Source organism: Rhinoraja longicauda, chromosome 12 (genome assembly GCF_053455715.1).
Source record: "Rhinoraja longicauda isolate Sanriku21f chromosome 12, sRhiLon1.1, whole genome shotgun sequence".
NCBI classification, from domain to species: domain Eukaryota; kingdom Metazoa; phylum Chordata; class Chondrichthyes; order Rajiformes; family Arhynchobatidae; genus Rhinoraja; species Rhinoraja longicauda.
The window spans coordinates 24,054,165-24,067,630 of NC_135964.1; the positions used below are offsets into that span (position 1 = coordinate 24,054,165).

Here is a 13,466-nt window from a genome sequence, read left to right on the forward strand (position 1 = left end):
GTTTCTTATTATCACTTTCCAGCCTCTGACACTGCACCATCCTCCCTCTCCCTGCGTGGCTCCATCTCCCGCTTTTTTCTTATCCATATTTGCTTATTACCCACAGCAGTCTCCCATCTCCTTTCATCCCCCTCCCCCACATGGTTCCATATGTCCCCCTCTCATGTGGTTCCATCTGAACCATGGTAGCCTCTGCCTTATTCCTCAAACGTCTTTCTGCTGGTTATCTGCCCTGTTGCAGGATTTTGATTTTAAAAGTCAGTGATTGCTTTGCCTCCAAAATGCTGCTTGACTAACTGAGTTGCTCCAGCAGTTTGTTATTTTTTTTATTCCAATATACAGCATCTGCAATCTCTTATATATCTGTTAGTCGTTACACAAGTATCACTTTTCTCGCATTTTGCTATAGTCCTTTTTTGTTAGCTTTTTCCCATAAAATTTGATATTTATTTGTGTTAAGTAATTTAAAATACATTTGTGAAAATTATGGAATAATATTTAATCTGAGGAACTAACTTTACCTGTTTACCGGTAAGCTTACTATTCATTATTCTGTTTATGTTCTTTCCTTCAGTTGTCAGTCTCTTGTACTTTAACAGCAGGCTTTGAAAATGTAACCCCATAATGGCTACTCACCTTTACCTACCTCAGTTTTGCAAGTTTTAGATTTATTTTGTACTGCTTTGTTGACTAACTGTTGATTGTGAAAAAGTGGAAAGTATTTTATATTTCATTATAATCTGTTTTAAAAATTAATGCCATTATGCAAAAAAAAAGTGCATTTATTGAAAATTGAGACTTTTGTTGATTAAATAAGGGGCTCATACTAATTTGACACTAACACATTTGCCACTTCTATTCTACGTTGTTTCATATACCTGCGTAGTGAAAATGTTGAATCATTGGCTATTTTCTGTGAGGTCAAGCCATTGTTTTACACCCAGGGATGAAACTAATGTAGCCTGATTTCTGATAACTATGTTGATGAAACAGTTTGATAAAATTTCTTGAGCAGAATAAAAAAATAGCTAAGCTTCATAGAATTGATCCATTTCATAACCATTGGCTTGAATTGCCTCTACCATGTCTCAGCATAATTTAAATGTTTTGGCTTTCATTTATATCGAAGAATCATCTTTATCCATACATCTTTAATTGTGTTCCTAACTTGCTATCCAAAAATAGAAATTAAGGTGAAAAAAACATACCAGCCTTTCTACTGTGATCATGTGTGGGATGCAGTAAAAAACTTATGTTTGTGGATTATCCAGTCAAATCAAATCATACAATGCATGAGTACTATCAAGGCAGCGCAAAGAGAATAATACCAGAGAGCAGAATATAATTCACAACATTGTACCATCAGAGTCACAGAGGAAAAAGCCAATGTCTGCACTGAAGTCAATTGGAAGGTACACCTTGGGAGGACTGTTCAGTAATTTTATGACAGAAGCTGAACCCGAGGCTGGTGATGCTTGCTTTTAACCTTTTATATCTTCTGCCTGAAGGGAGAGGGGAGAAGAAGGAAATATATGGGTAAAAGGGTCCTTGATTATGTTGGCTGCTTTCCTAAGGCAGCATTAACTGTAGATGAAGTAGATGGTGTGAAAGCTAGTAGTTCTTGAATAATGTTAGTCATTCCTATCCTAATTGACTTTGTGTAGTTAAAATATCACCATTCTGTCCAATGTTGAATCAACGTTATCATGTCTTTAACCCAAAGAAAGATTTTGCTCAAGGACCATGCTTAATGCATGGCAGTTGCAGTTTAATGTGGATAAATGTGAGGTTATCCACTTTGGTGGTAAGAATAGGAAGGCAGATTATTATCTGAATGGTGTCAAGTTAGGAAAAGGGGACGTACGAGATCTGGGTGACCTAGTGCATCAGTCACTGAAAGGAAGCATGCAGGTACAGCAGGCAGTGAAAAAAGCCAATGGAATGTTGGCCTTCATAACAAGAGGAGTTGAGTATAGGAGCAAAGAGTTGTAGTTGCAGTTGTACAGGGCCACTGGAGCACTGTGTGCAGTTTTGGTCTCCAAATTTGAGGAAGGATATTCTTGCTATTGAGGGCGTGCAGCGTAGGTTCACTAGGTTAATTCCTGGAATGGTGGGACTATCGTATGTTGAAAGACTAGAGCGACTAGGCTTGAATGCACTGGAATTTAGGATGAGAGGGGATCTTATTGAAACATATGATTATTAAGGGATTGGACACATTAGAGGCAGGAAACCTGTTCCCAATGTTGGGAGAGTCCAGAACCAGGGGCCACAGTTTAAGAATAACGGGTGGGCCATTTAGAACGGAGATGAGGAAAAACTTTTTCAGTCAGAGAGTTGTAAATCTGTGGAATTCTCTGCCTCAGAAGGCAGTGGAGGCCAATTCTCTGGATGCTTTCAAGAGAGAGCTAGATAGAGCTCTTAAAGATAGGGGGGTATGGGGAGAAGGCAGGAACGGGGTACTGATTGTGAATGATCTGCCATGATCACATTGAATGGTGGTGCTGGCTCGAATGGCCGAGTGGCCTACTCCTGCATCTATTGTCTATTGACCATAAGCAGTGTTTAATGAACTCACTCGTTTAGTTTGAGCTGCAGAAACGTAGTTTTAAGAAACAAGTTGGAAGAATGTATAATGTAGTAGTCTAAAAGATAATTTACAGTCAATTGTGTCCAGTAAACCAATTGTTTGTGTTCAGAACAGAACATATTACTGGAAATGTCATGAGATTTTGTAAACATCTTTTAGGGATGCGCACAGAATTGTATAAAGGACGTGAAAATTCTCCTATTTTAAATCAAAATGAGAACTGCTTACGCCTAATGACTCCTTTTCTGCATAGATGCTGCTTTTTTTCTGTTAAACATAAAATTGCAGGAAGGCTTGGAGAGTGGCGCAATGGTTGTCTAAATCATGATACGAAAAAAATTAATATAATGCTTCCAATGATGTGTGGAAATGCTCACTGATTTTTTTTTTGCAAATCTGATGCCTTTTATTGCAGACTTTGGTTTAATGCTTAACCATCTTTTCTCTTTCTCTTAAGAGATGTATTATAAATAATACCCATCGCCTCATAGAACTGTGTGTGGCCAAGCTGTCCCAGGACTGGTTTCCTCTTCTAGAACTCCTTGCAATGGCCTTAAACCCTCACTGCAAATTTCATATCTACAATGGTACACGCCCCTCTGAAACTGTTCCTGCTGGAGTACAGCTGGCTGAAGATGAACTGTTTGCACGTCCGCCAGATCCACGTTCACCTAAGGTTAGAAGAAACATAAGATTTTTGTTCCCATTTGATTTTTATAATTGCAAATAAAACTAGTGGTTGTTGGAATTATTGAGTGCTATCGTTGTAAATTCATCACACTAAACTTGTATCTTGGGGTTGACTTTGTTTCTCAATTTTGTAAAATAATTTTTAAGTGTTCTATTATTCTTTGCAAAATATGGATGCAAAAGATAGAAAAATCATAATGAAAATATAGATGCCAAAGATAGAAAAATCATATCGAAATTTGAACACTGTGATTTGTGCATCTCCTATTTTGTTGCCCAACTATTTATTTATTTCACTGTGCTGACCAAGTCAAATCATAAAGACCCATTAAAAATTGGCTTCTCAGAATGTTTAAGTTTGTTCTGCAAATATAAGCCAAGCATGCTGATATCATGCTATAAAATCTCTGAGGCATCTGTGGTAAAAAAAATATAGTTAATGTTTTGGAGACTCTTCATCTGATTAAAATATTGAACCTAAAAGGTTGACATTTTCCACATTTTGAGTTAACAGGATTTTGTTTTCTTTGTCAGATTGGCAGCATCTGCAGTTCAGTTAATATTCATGTTAACATCATTTCACATTTGGCATCCAGATTCAACTCTTGGAGCAGTAGCTGATTTGCTATAATTTCAGTAGGAAGGGGTGATTGCCACAGTTGATATCTGCATAACGTTCTGCTTACGTCTTATGGAAAATGACCTAAAGGTTCCAAATAGCTATCATACCAGCGGTTAAGTATCCTATCAGTGAAAGGTCTTTGGTGAAACAGTTGATGTAACATGGACGGTAACTAGAATTACACCGCAAAGGAATTAATATCCTAAGAAAAGGAGAGAAAAATTATTGGTGACAAAAATGAAATAACTTAATTCATACATTAGTTTCTTTGTGATGGTTTAAAAATAATAATCTAAAGCCTGGGAGAGACAACACTGCAGATGCGGGAATCTTGAGCATAGAACAAACTGTAGGAGATGCTGTCTGTTCTGCTGAGTTCCTCCAGCAGTTTGTTTCTGGAATCTAATACACTTGTGCAGTTGAATATTAAGATCTGTAGTAAGTATTAGTTTGGTACTATGGAGATTTCTAATGGCTGTACACATTAAACATTGTTCAACTGCAGCCATTTCCAAGAAATGTTTTATGGATTACAATATTATTTACTAAATTATATGGCTCCTTTTCAAGTATTATGGTGAAAGTATGTTGATGCAAAACAATTTTGCCTGGATATTCACCAGCGTGTACATAATGGCCAGAGCTAAAACACCATGACTTGTACTAAGGACTTTCACTCTGTTAATTCTGAAAATACTCCAAACTAGTTTGTTTGTAAGTAGGTTAATTTTAATCTTTTCATATCAAAACTAATGCTAAATTTGCTTGCCATTATGGCTGTCCATCTCTGATAGTTGCTGAGTTGTCGTCAAAGTACTTTTCCAACAAGGGGCAATCCTAGAAGTGCAGGAGTTAACAAGTTCTGCACTTTTACAACTGTTAATTCGCAATAACACAGATATGGGCACAGATTCTTATGCTGGAGTAATACTTGAATATTGTAGGACCTGGAGAAAAATACACTGATTTCTGTGGCAGTTTGACAATTCACTGAATGTTATGGGTTGAGCTTTTGGTTTCCCGTGACTGCCAAAGTCTTGTTACAGTTTTCAATGTATGTAGATGACATGAATTTTGACTTTTAACTTCTCTATAGGGTTGGCTTGTGGATCTTATCAACAAATTTGGAACGTTAAATGGATTTCAGATTCTACATGATCGATTTGTCAGTGGATCAGCATTAAATGTTCAGATAATTGCAGCACTCATCAAGTAAGCAGATTTAAAAAAATGTTAATATAAAAGTTTGAAGAACTAGGCAGTAGTTTTTAAAGCGTTGGGCAATTCAGCAATGACATTTGTCGGATAGTTATGAATAAGGCACATACAGTGCCCTCCATAATGTTTGGGAAAAAGACCCATCATTTATTTATTTGCCTCTGTTCTCCACAATTTGAGATTTGTAATAGAAAAAAATCACGTGGTTTAAAGTGCACATTGTCAGATTTTATTAAAAGCCATTTTTATACATTTTGGTTTCGCCATATAGAAATTACAGCAGTGTTTATACATAGTGCCCCCATTTCAGGGCACCATAATGTTTGGGACACAGCAATGTCATGCAAATGAAAGTAGTCATGTTTGGTATTTTGTTGCATATCCTTTGCATGCAATGACTACTTGAAGCCAGCGATTCATGGACATCACCAGTTGCTGGGTGTCTTCTCTGGTGATGCTCTGCCAGGCCTGTATTGCAGCCGTCTTTAGCTTATGCTTGTTTTGGGGGCTAGTCACCTTCAGTTTTCTCTTCAGCATATAAAAGGCATGCTCAATTGGGTTCAGATCAGTTGATTGACTTGGCCACTCAAGAATTTACCATTTTTTAGCTTTGAAAAAGTCCTTTGTTGCTTATGCATTATGTTTGGGATCATTGTCTTGCTGTAGAATGAACCACCGACCAATGAGTTTTGAGGCATTTGTTTGAACTTGAGCAGATAGGATGTGTCTATACACTTCAGAATTCATTCTGTTACTACCATCAGCAGTTGTATCATCAATGAAAATAAGTGAACCAGTACCTTCAGCAGTCATACATGTCCAGGTCATAATACCCCCACCACCGTGTTTCACAGATGAGGTGGTATGCTTTGGATCTTGGGCAGTTCCTTCCCTCCTTCATACTTTGCTCTTGCCATCACTCTGATATGTTAATCTCCATCTCATCTGTCCACAAGACCTTTTTCCAGAACTGTGCGTGCTCTTTTAAGTACTTCTTGGCAAACTGTAACCTGGCCATCCTAGTTTTGTGGCTAACCGGTGGTTTGCATCTTGCAGTGTAGCCTCTGTATTACTGTTCATGAAGTCTTCTGTGGAGAGTGGTCATTGACAAATCCACACCTGACTTCTAAAGAGTGTTTCTGATCTGTCGGACAGGTGTTTGGTTTTTTTTCTTTATTATAGAGAGAATTCTTCTGTCATCAGCTGTGGAGGTCTTCCTTGGCCTGCCAGTCCCTTTGCGATTAGTAAGCTCACCAGTGCTTTCTTCTAAATAATGTTCCAAAAAGTTGATTTTGGTAAGCCTAAGGTTTGGCTGATGTCTCTTACAGTTTTATTCTTGTTTCTCAGTCTCATACTGGCTTCTTTGACTTTCATTGCCACAACTTTGGTCCTCATATTGAAAAACAGCAATAAAAGTTTCTAAAGGTGATGGAAAGACTGGAGGAAAGACTAGGTGCTGAGAGCTCACTTATACCTGCATTAAGGAGGCAGGTAATCACACCTGAGCAATTACAAACGTCTGTGAAGCCATGTGTCCCAAACATTATGGTGCCCTGAAATGGGGGGACTAGGTATAAACATAGCTGTAATTTCTACATGGTGAAACCAAAATGTATAAAAATACCCTTTAATAAAATCTGACAATGTGCACTTTAATCACATGTGATTTATTTTTCTATTACAAATCTCAAATTGTGGAGTACAGAGGCAAATAAATAAATGATGGGTCTTTGTCCCAAACATTATGGAGGGCAATGTATGTTTTGAGATGAATGGCTGCTGCAAGATCATATGATTTTTAAAGGAAGACTGTGTCATCCATATCAAAGCAGAAGATGGTAATAATTGGTCACCAAAGGTTTCCAGCTCAATTTCTACTCCAGAGACTTGACCAGAAAACAGGCTAACCTTCCCTCCCCCACACTTTTTTCCCCTCTGTCTTCTGCCCGATCTGGATAAACACCCATTTCCCTCTTGCTCCTCCCCATCCCCTTCCAACTATATGCCTTCCACTGGCTTTGCATTTCATATCTCTTCTTTCCACACTTTGTCTTTTTATCAGCCTTTGTCCAACTATCTGCTGATCAAAACTCGCCTTTCACCCTATCCACTATCATTTGCCTGGCTTTGTCCCAAGCCACTTCTCTTCCAGCTTTCTCCCCCCCTACTACAATCATTCGGGAAAAAAACACGCGCATCCATGTTCTTCACAGATGCTTCCTGACCCACTGTGTTACTCCAGCACTTTGTGTCTTTTTTCATAAAAAGAGCATCTACAGTTCCTTCTATCTGACATTCTGGATAAATGCAGTGCTTTTTAGTGGGGCTATCTGTCGGATGAGATGACACTGATTGGATCCAATACTTTCAGAGAAAGTGGTGGAGAGTAATCATAACCTCTGGATACCCTGACAGGAAATCTTCACAATAGTTTCTCGGGCTTAATTATCTTCATTTGTTTTGAAGTGATCACCCATCCATCATATAATTTGAAGAAAGGATGCTCAATCATACCATCATTTTCATTTTCATTTGCAACATAAACACTGCAGCCCATGGATAGCTGCAGAAGTCTCCAGACAAAATTAAGGCATGAACTGAGAACAATTTACCAGCCTCCGAAATATTGTGGTCAGGAGCAAGTCAGTAGTGAATGACTTGCCTCTTGCCTCCCAAAAGCCTTTCTCTAATCCACACTGCTCACATAACGAATGTGATGGAATATTCCCCATATCCCTTGATGAATAGGTCTCGAATACCATTCACAAATATTTGGAAACACATGGGACCTGAAAAATTAACATTTTTGTTTAAAAAGAAACAAAATTGTGCTAAAAAATTGCAAACATTGGAGGAGCCGATAGATAATTATTTGGCTTGCCTTTCCCCAGGCAGCCTAAGCCTCTCATTTCAGCAACCTATTGCGTTAATTCCCCAAGCCTTCAGTTTTACCTTTTACTTTGCTGTAATTTCTGTTATTTTCTGTAATATCACTTTATGTGGTTACACTCTGCTTTCTCTTTGTGGAGAACTGGATGCATTTAGCAACAAATTTTCATAGCTGCTAATTTGCTTGATTCAGTCTCCATCTTGTGGATGTAAACAAGTAGTGGGATAACAGAGAACTAATGTGAATGGGTTATCGATGACTGCAGTGGACTCAGCGGGCAAAAGGATCTTTCTCCTTGCTGTTTCTCTAAACTAACTTGTATATGTTGTTCGAGAATACAGAAGAAACCAAATTTATATTGATAATTTTCTCCATAGAACAGATGTTTCAATATTCTTGTACCATGTGATAGTTTGTATCAATGAAGGGGCAAGTTATGTCTCTACAGCATGTTACAGAAGTAGTTATGTACACCGTTTGAAATATCTTTGCATCTAAGTTGCATTGGCTTGCCACTGCCATTTGTTTAACTTGCATTCAAGTTTAGTAATGTATTCTGTGCTGTTATTATTTTTGGCATTGAGATTGTTCAATATTATCAGCTGCGCATTTCTTCAGTTTGCTTGCCACCTGATTTATCTTTCCCTGCAGTATGTATTGAGTGGTTTCATCTCAGTAGTTCTTGTTAAATACCATTGTTTTTAATCTGTTATGAAGTCAGTCTGCCAAAGTGTAGTGAAGGAATGAAGTGGTTTACAGTGGTTGACACCATGATCTAATTCCAATGAGAATTTAACTTTGTGATAATAAATTCTTCAAAATATTTGTACTGCAAAGTTCAAAGGGCATGTGAAAATGTGATTAGTCATTAAAATGAAAATTTAAGAAGGGTAAAAGATGTTGAGTGAATTCCATTTCTACAATTATCTTCCGTTTTCTGTGATTTTCATTGACCAGTATTAAAATGTTGCTCATTCAAATATTTTGGTGTGCTGTTTATTGGTGATTGATGTAATATAAATTTAGTGCTGAGGATTGGAGTTCTTTTCCTTATCAAGATTGTGTTTAGGTTGCTCTGCTTTTAAACATTAGTGAATTTTAGAACAGCGGAACGTCTGATCCATGTGGGAACGTTATCTGCTTTTGGCTTCCTGGTTTACTTGCTTGGATACTGGAGGGACTGACAAATCTTTAGGTTAAAATTTTTTCCTTTGAAGCTGTGGTAGAAGGCAAAACAAAAAAGAAACATTCTGTGACATTTTCACCAATGCTGAACTCAGTTCAGTCTGGGGAATTGTGGATATTTGAAAAAACTTTTGATTCTTATTTCTATTTGTTCCAAAATTGGGAAGTTCACACAAACTGATTTGCACTCTGAAATATTATTGGACTAATGAGAAACTTTAAGAATTTAGAAGCCCTAAATGGGACGACTGAAGCATAACATTCGTTATCTTTTTGATTGTTCATTTGTCATTTTGCCATGGAACTTCTGAATCTTTTCACTAGATGACGTTACATGCTCACTGAAGGAAATTAGTTTATAACGTTTAAATTGTCCACAATTCATCATGCTTCACTCACTGTAACGGAATGTATGCCTATAGTGCATTTTACACTTCCCTGCATGTGATTTTGTCTTTGTCGATCATTGTGATGACAGTGCTCTACTTGTTTGTGGGATTCTTTACAATTCATGCAGTGCGTCCTTCAAGATGACATAAATGCCTCAGAAGTTCTAAGCATTGATCCTTATCTGAGAAATCGTGGCAAGTACTAGGCTGGATTGAATTAATAAAAATAAATGTGTGAGCATATCATCCTTTGATAAATCTTGCAGATTCAGAGCTTAAAATCCTCAAAATTCCAGTGACTCTCAAACTTCCACGGAAGCACCAGAGAAAGCATATTGCATCACAACTTGTTTTGGGAACAGCTCTTCCCAAGACTATGAGAAATTGCATCGAGTCGTTGATGCAGCTCACTCAGGTGTGAGGCAGGTCATCACACAGACCTGACCTCCCACCATTGACTCCATCTACACTTCACATTGCCTTGAAAAAGCAGCTAACATAAGACTGGTTCAAGACCGGTTACTACTTCTCCCATCTGGAAAAAGGTACAGAACCTTGAAAGCGCGCACTATCAGACGACAAAACAGCTTTTTCCTCTCAGTTGTCAGGCTTCTGAACAGTCCTTAGGATAGTGTCTGATTTACCTCTACCCCTTGTTGGACATTGGACTCTGTGGAACAGATGCACTACAGTGCTGAGAACTATGTTCTGCAGAGAAGTGTAATGTTTCATAGGGGATTGTTTTTCTAGCTAGGCATTGAGCAAACCTTTGTTTTGACTTTATGGGGCATTTGGTTTGTGCAAACTATTGTCCCAATGGTCTAACTTGATTTTTTCATTGTTGTTCTTTGGAATACCTTTGATTTAGTAATTGCCATATTTGCAGAAAATATCTCTGTTCATCTCATTATCACTTGATACAATTTGGCAATACAAGATAAATATATTCTGATTTGGTTCAGTTAATTTTGTTTCGCAATCGCAAAAACACATGGAATTCTCAGTGAGCATTGCTCAGAGGGGTGGAGAAGGCCAGTCATTGTTGATCACCATGATTTCTGATCTTTGAAGGGATTTTGTCCCCTTTATATATAGAGAGTAGATTTTCTCAGTATTGCTGAAATTCTGCTGCTTTAATTGTGAATGAATGAAACTTGGGTTTCCAAAGCAAATATGCTGCTTTGAATATTTTGAATTTTTAAGTCTTCATTATAAATATAGTTTATTTTCGAGTGAATTCTTTGGCTTGAATAAAGCAACAACTGAATTGATTGAAAATCACAATTTCTTTTAACCAATAAATCATTAACGCCTGGCTATGCCACACATCCTGCTTTGAAATTATAGCTTTCAAAATCCAGATAATATGGAAAATTACTTACAAATTACATTGCTAATTAATAAGATGTGCTATTCAGTGATGTGATTGGGTAATTTGAGGGATGGGGTGATGAGTGATGTTCAATTCCAAAATGGTAAAACTTCAAACAACAATGAGCAAGTTTAAGTACGTATATTCTAACTGTTACAAAATAATAATTACAATTGATGATATAAAAATATATCAACAGTTAATGAGTTTGCTAAGGAACTTCAATTTTTTTTTGCCAGACTAATAACTGAATAAAACTTCCTTAACTGAAGCAGACATAGAACTGAATAGTTCAAGCCAAGTATATTTAATTATTCCAATTCTAATATTTTTTCATTCTTTGCAGACCTTTTGGCCAGTGTTACGAATTTCTCACTTTGCATACGGTGAAGAAATACTTCCTTCCAATAATAGAAATGGTTCCACAGTTTCTAGAAAATCTAACAGATGAAGAACTGAAGAAAGAAGCAAAGAACGAAGCCAAAAATGATGCTCTATCTATGATAATTAAATCGCTGAAAAACTTAGCTTCACGGGTTCCTGGGCAGGAGGAGACGGTCAAAAGTTTAGAAATATTTAGGTTAAAAATGATACTTAGGTAACTATCATTCAAATTTTTTTTTAACTTGAAGTTACCATAAATTAGCTCTGTCGTAACTTAGCTTTGTTATTTACAGATTGTTACAAATTTCATCTTTCAATGGAAAGATGAATGCACTAAATGAAGTTAACAAGGTGATTTCCAGTGTGTCTTACTATACTCATCGCCATGGCAGTCCTGAAGAAGAAGAATGGTTGACAGCTGAGAGAATGGCAGTAAGTGGTGAAATTATTTATTATCCTGGCAGGAAATATTACAATTATTTATTTATCCAAGGGGGGCATGATGTATGAATTTTGCTTAATGTTGAATACTTTATGGAATCATTTTTGGATACATGATGTGTGGTCTGTTTGGATTAAGTGTTTAAATTTACATTTCTTGTAGAATTCTCAAAAAACACAATATGTGTGACCATATTGGATAAGACTGAATATTTGGATTTGCAGTTTAAAAGTAAAACAATATTTTAGCATGTGGCATTTAAATTCACAATTCATTGCCATGGTCTTTTAAGAGTTATTTGTCTATAATTGTCTTTGTTCTACTGCACCTACTCGGTGGTCGTAGATTTATTGGAAAAAGGTCTGAATGTCTGTGGGGTAGCAGTGATCTAAATTTAGAAAGGCAGGGTTGAATCAAAGATCGCTCTGTTTTGATAGAGAGCATCCTCTCCTACCAAATTGATTATTTTTTGAAGAACAAAATATATTCATTATGGTTGATGTGGTCCACATTTGATAAGGAGACTGGTTCTACAGTTTTTGGAAAATCTAACATGATCTGAAGAAAGAAGCAAACAACAAAACCAAAATGATGCTCACTCTATGATAATTAAATTGCTGAAAATCTTTGCTACACGAGTCCCTGGGCAGGAGGAGACAGTTAAAAGTTTAGAAATATTTGCGATAAAAATTATATTTGGGTATCAATCATTTAAAAAAAATACAATTAAGTTGAAATTTTCGTAAATTAGCTTTGTCATAACTTCGCTTTGTTGCCCAAATGTTTAGTGCCCTCGAAATCCAGGGAACTTTGCAAATTAAGTCCAAAATTGGCTTTGTAATCGAAGATTGGGTGCTGTTGGAAGGTTGATTTTGTGAATGAATGAATGTTTATTGGCCAAGTATGCATATACAAGGAATGTGCCTTGGTGCTCCACTCACAAATGACAACACAAGCACACAGTTAACAATTAAGAATAAGGCATAACCACATCAAAACAATAAGGATACAACATTACGGTCTAAACATGTGGGTGAAAATAAACCAGAGCAAAAAAGAGACGACAGACTTTGGTTATTGAGTAGAACTATCACTCGTGGAAAAAAGCTATTTTTATGTCTGGCTGTGGCTGCTTTGACAGTCCGGAGTCGCCTTCCAGAGGGAAGTGCTTCGAAGAGTTTGTGGCCAGGGTGAGAGGGGATAGAGATGATCTTGCCCGCTCGCTTCCTGGCCCTTGCAGTGTACAGTTCGTCAATGGGGGGAAGGTTGCAGCCAACAACCTTCTCAGCTGTGCGAACGATCTGTTGCAGCCTCCGGATGTCGTGCTTGGTGGCTGAGCCAAACCAGACCATGATGGAGAAGGTGAGGACGGACTCAATGATAGCACTATAGAATTGGACCATCATTGCCCATGGCAGATTGTGTTTCTTCAGTTGCCGCAGGAAGTACATCCTCCGTTGGGCCTTTTTGACTGTGGAGTCGATGGTGGCCCCCCCATTTAAGGTCCCTGGAAATGATGGTTCCAAGGAACTCTCGCTGTTCCAAGGAACTTAACTGACTCCACAGATGTGACTATGGTGTTGTTGATGATGAGCGGGGGGAGGGGAGGGGAGGGGATCTCTTTGAAAGTCTACAATTAGTTCCACTGTCTTGAGAGCATTGAGCTCCAGGTTGTTGCGATGGC

At 37.6% G+C, this 13,466-nt stretch overlaps 1 protein-coding gene across 6 annotated transcripts in view; it reads left to right on the plus strand.

Annotated features, from left to right (window-relative positions):
• The window catches only part of usp9 (ubiquitin specific peptidase 9), a 185,580-nt gene that overhangs the window by 61,034 nt on the left and 111,080 nt on the right, over window positions 1-13,466 (plus strand). For all 6 annotated transcript variants that reach the window (XM_078409184.1, XM_078409183.1, XM_078409185.1 and 3 more), the window contains 4 exons: window positions 3,048-3,266; window positions 4,999-5,114; window positions 11,303-11,554; window positions 11,634-11,772. In XM_078409184.1, coding sequence (XP_078265310.1) covers window positions 3,048-3,266; window positions 4,999-5,114; window positions 11,303-11,554; window positions 11,634-11,772 — 726 coding nt within the window. The remainder of the gene's footprint in view (window positions 1-3,047; window positions 3,267-4,998; window positions 5,115-11,302; window positions 11,555-11,633; window positions 11,773-13,466) is intronic.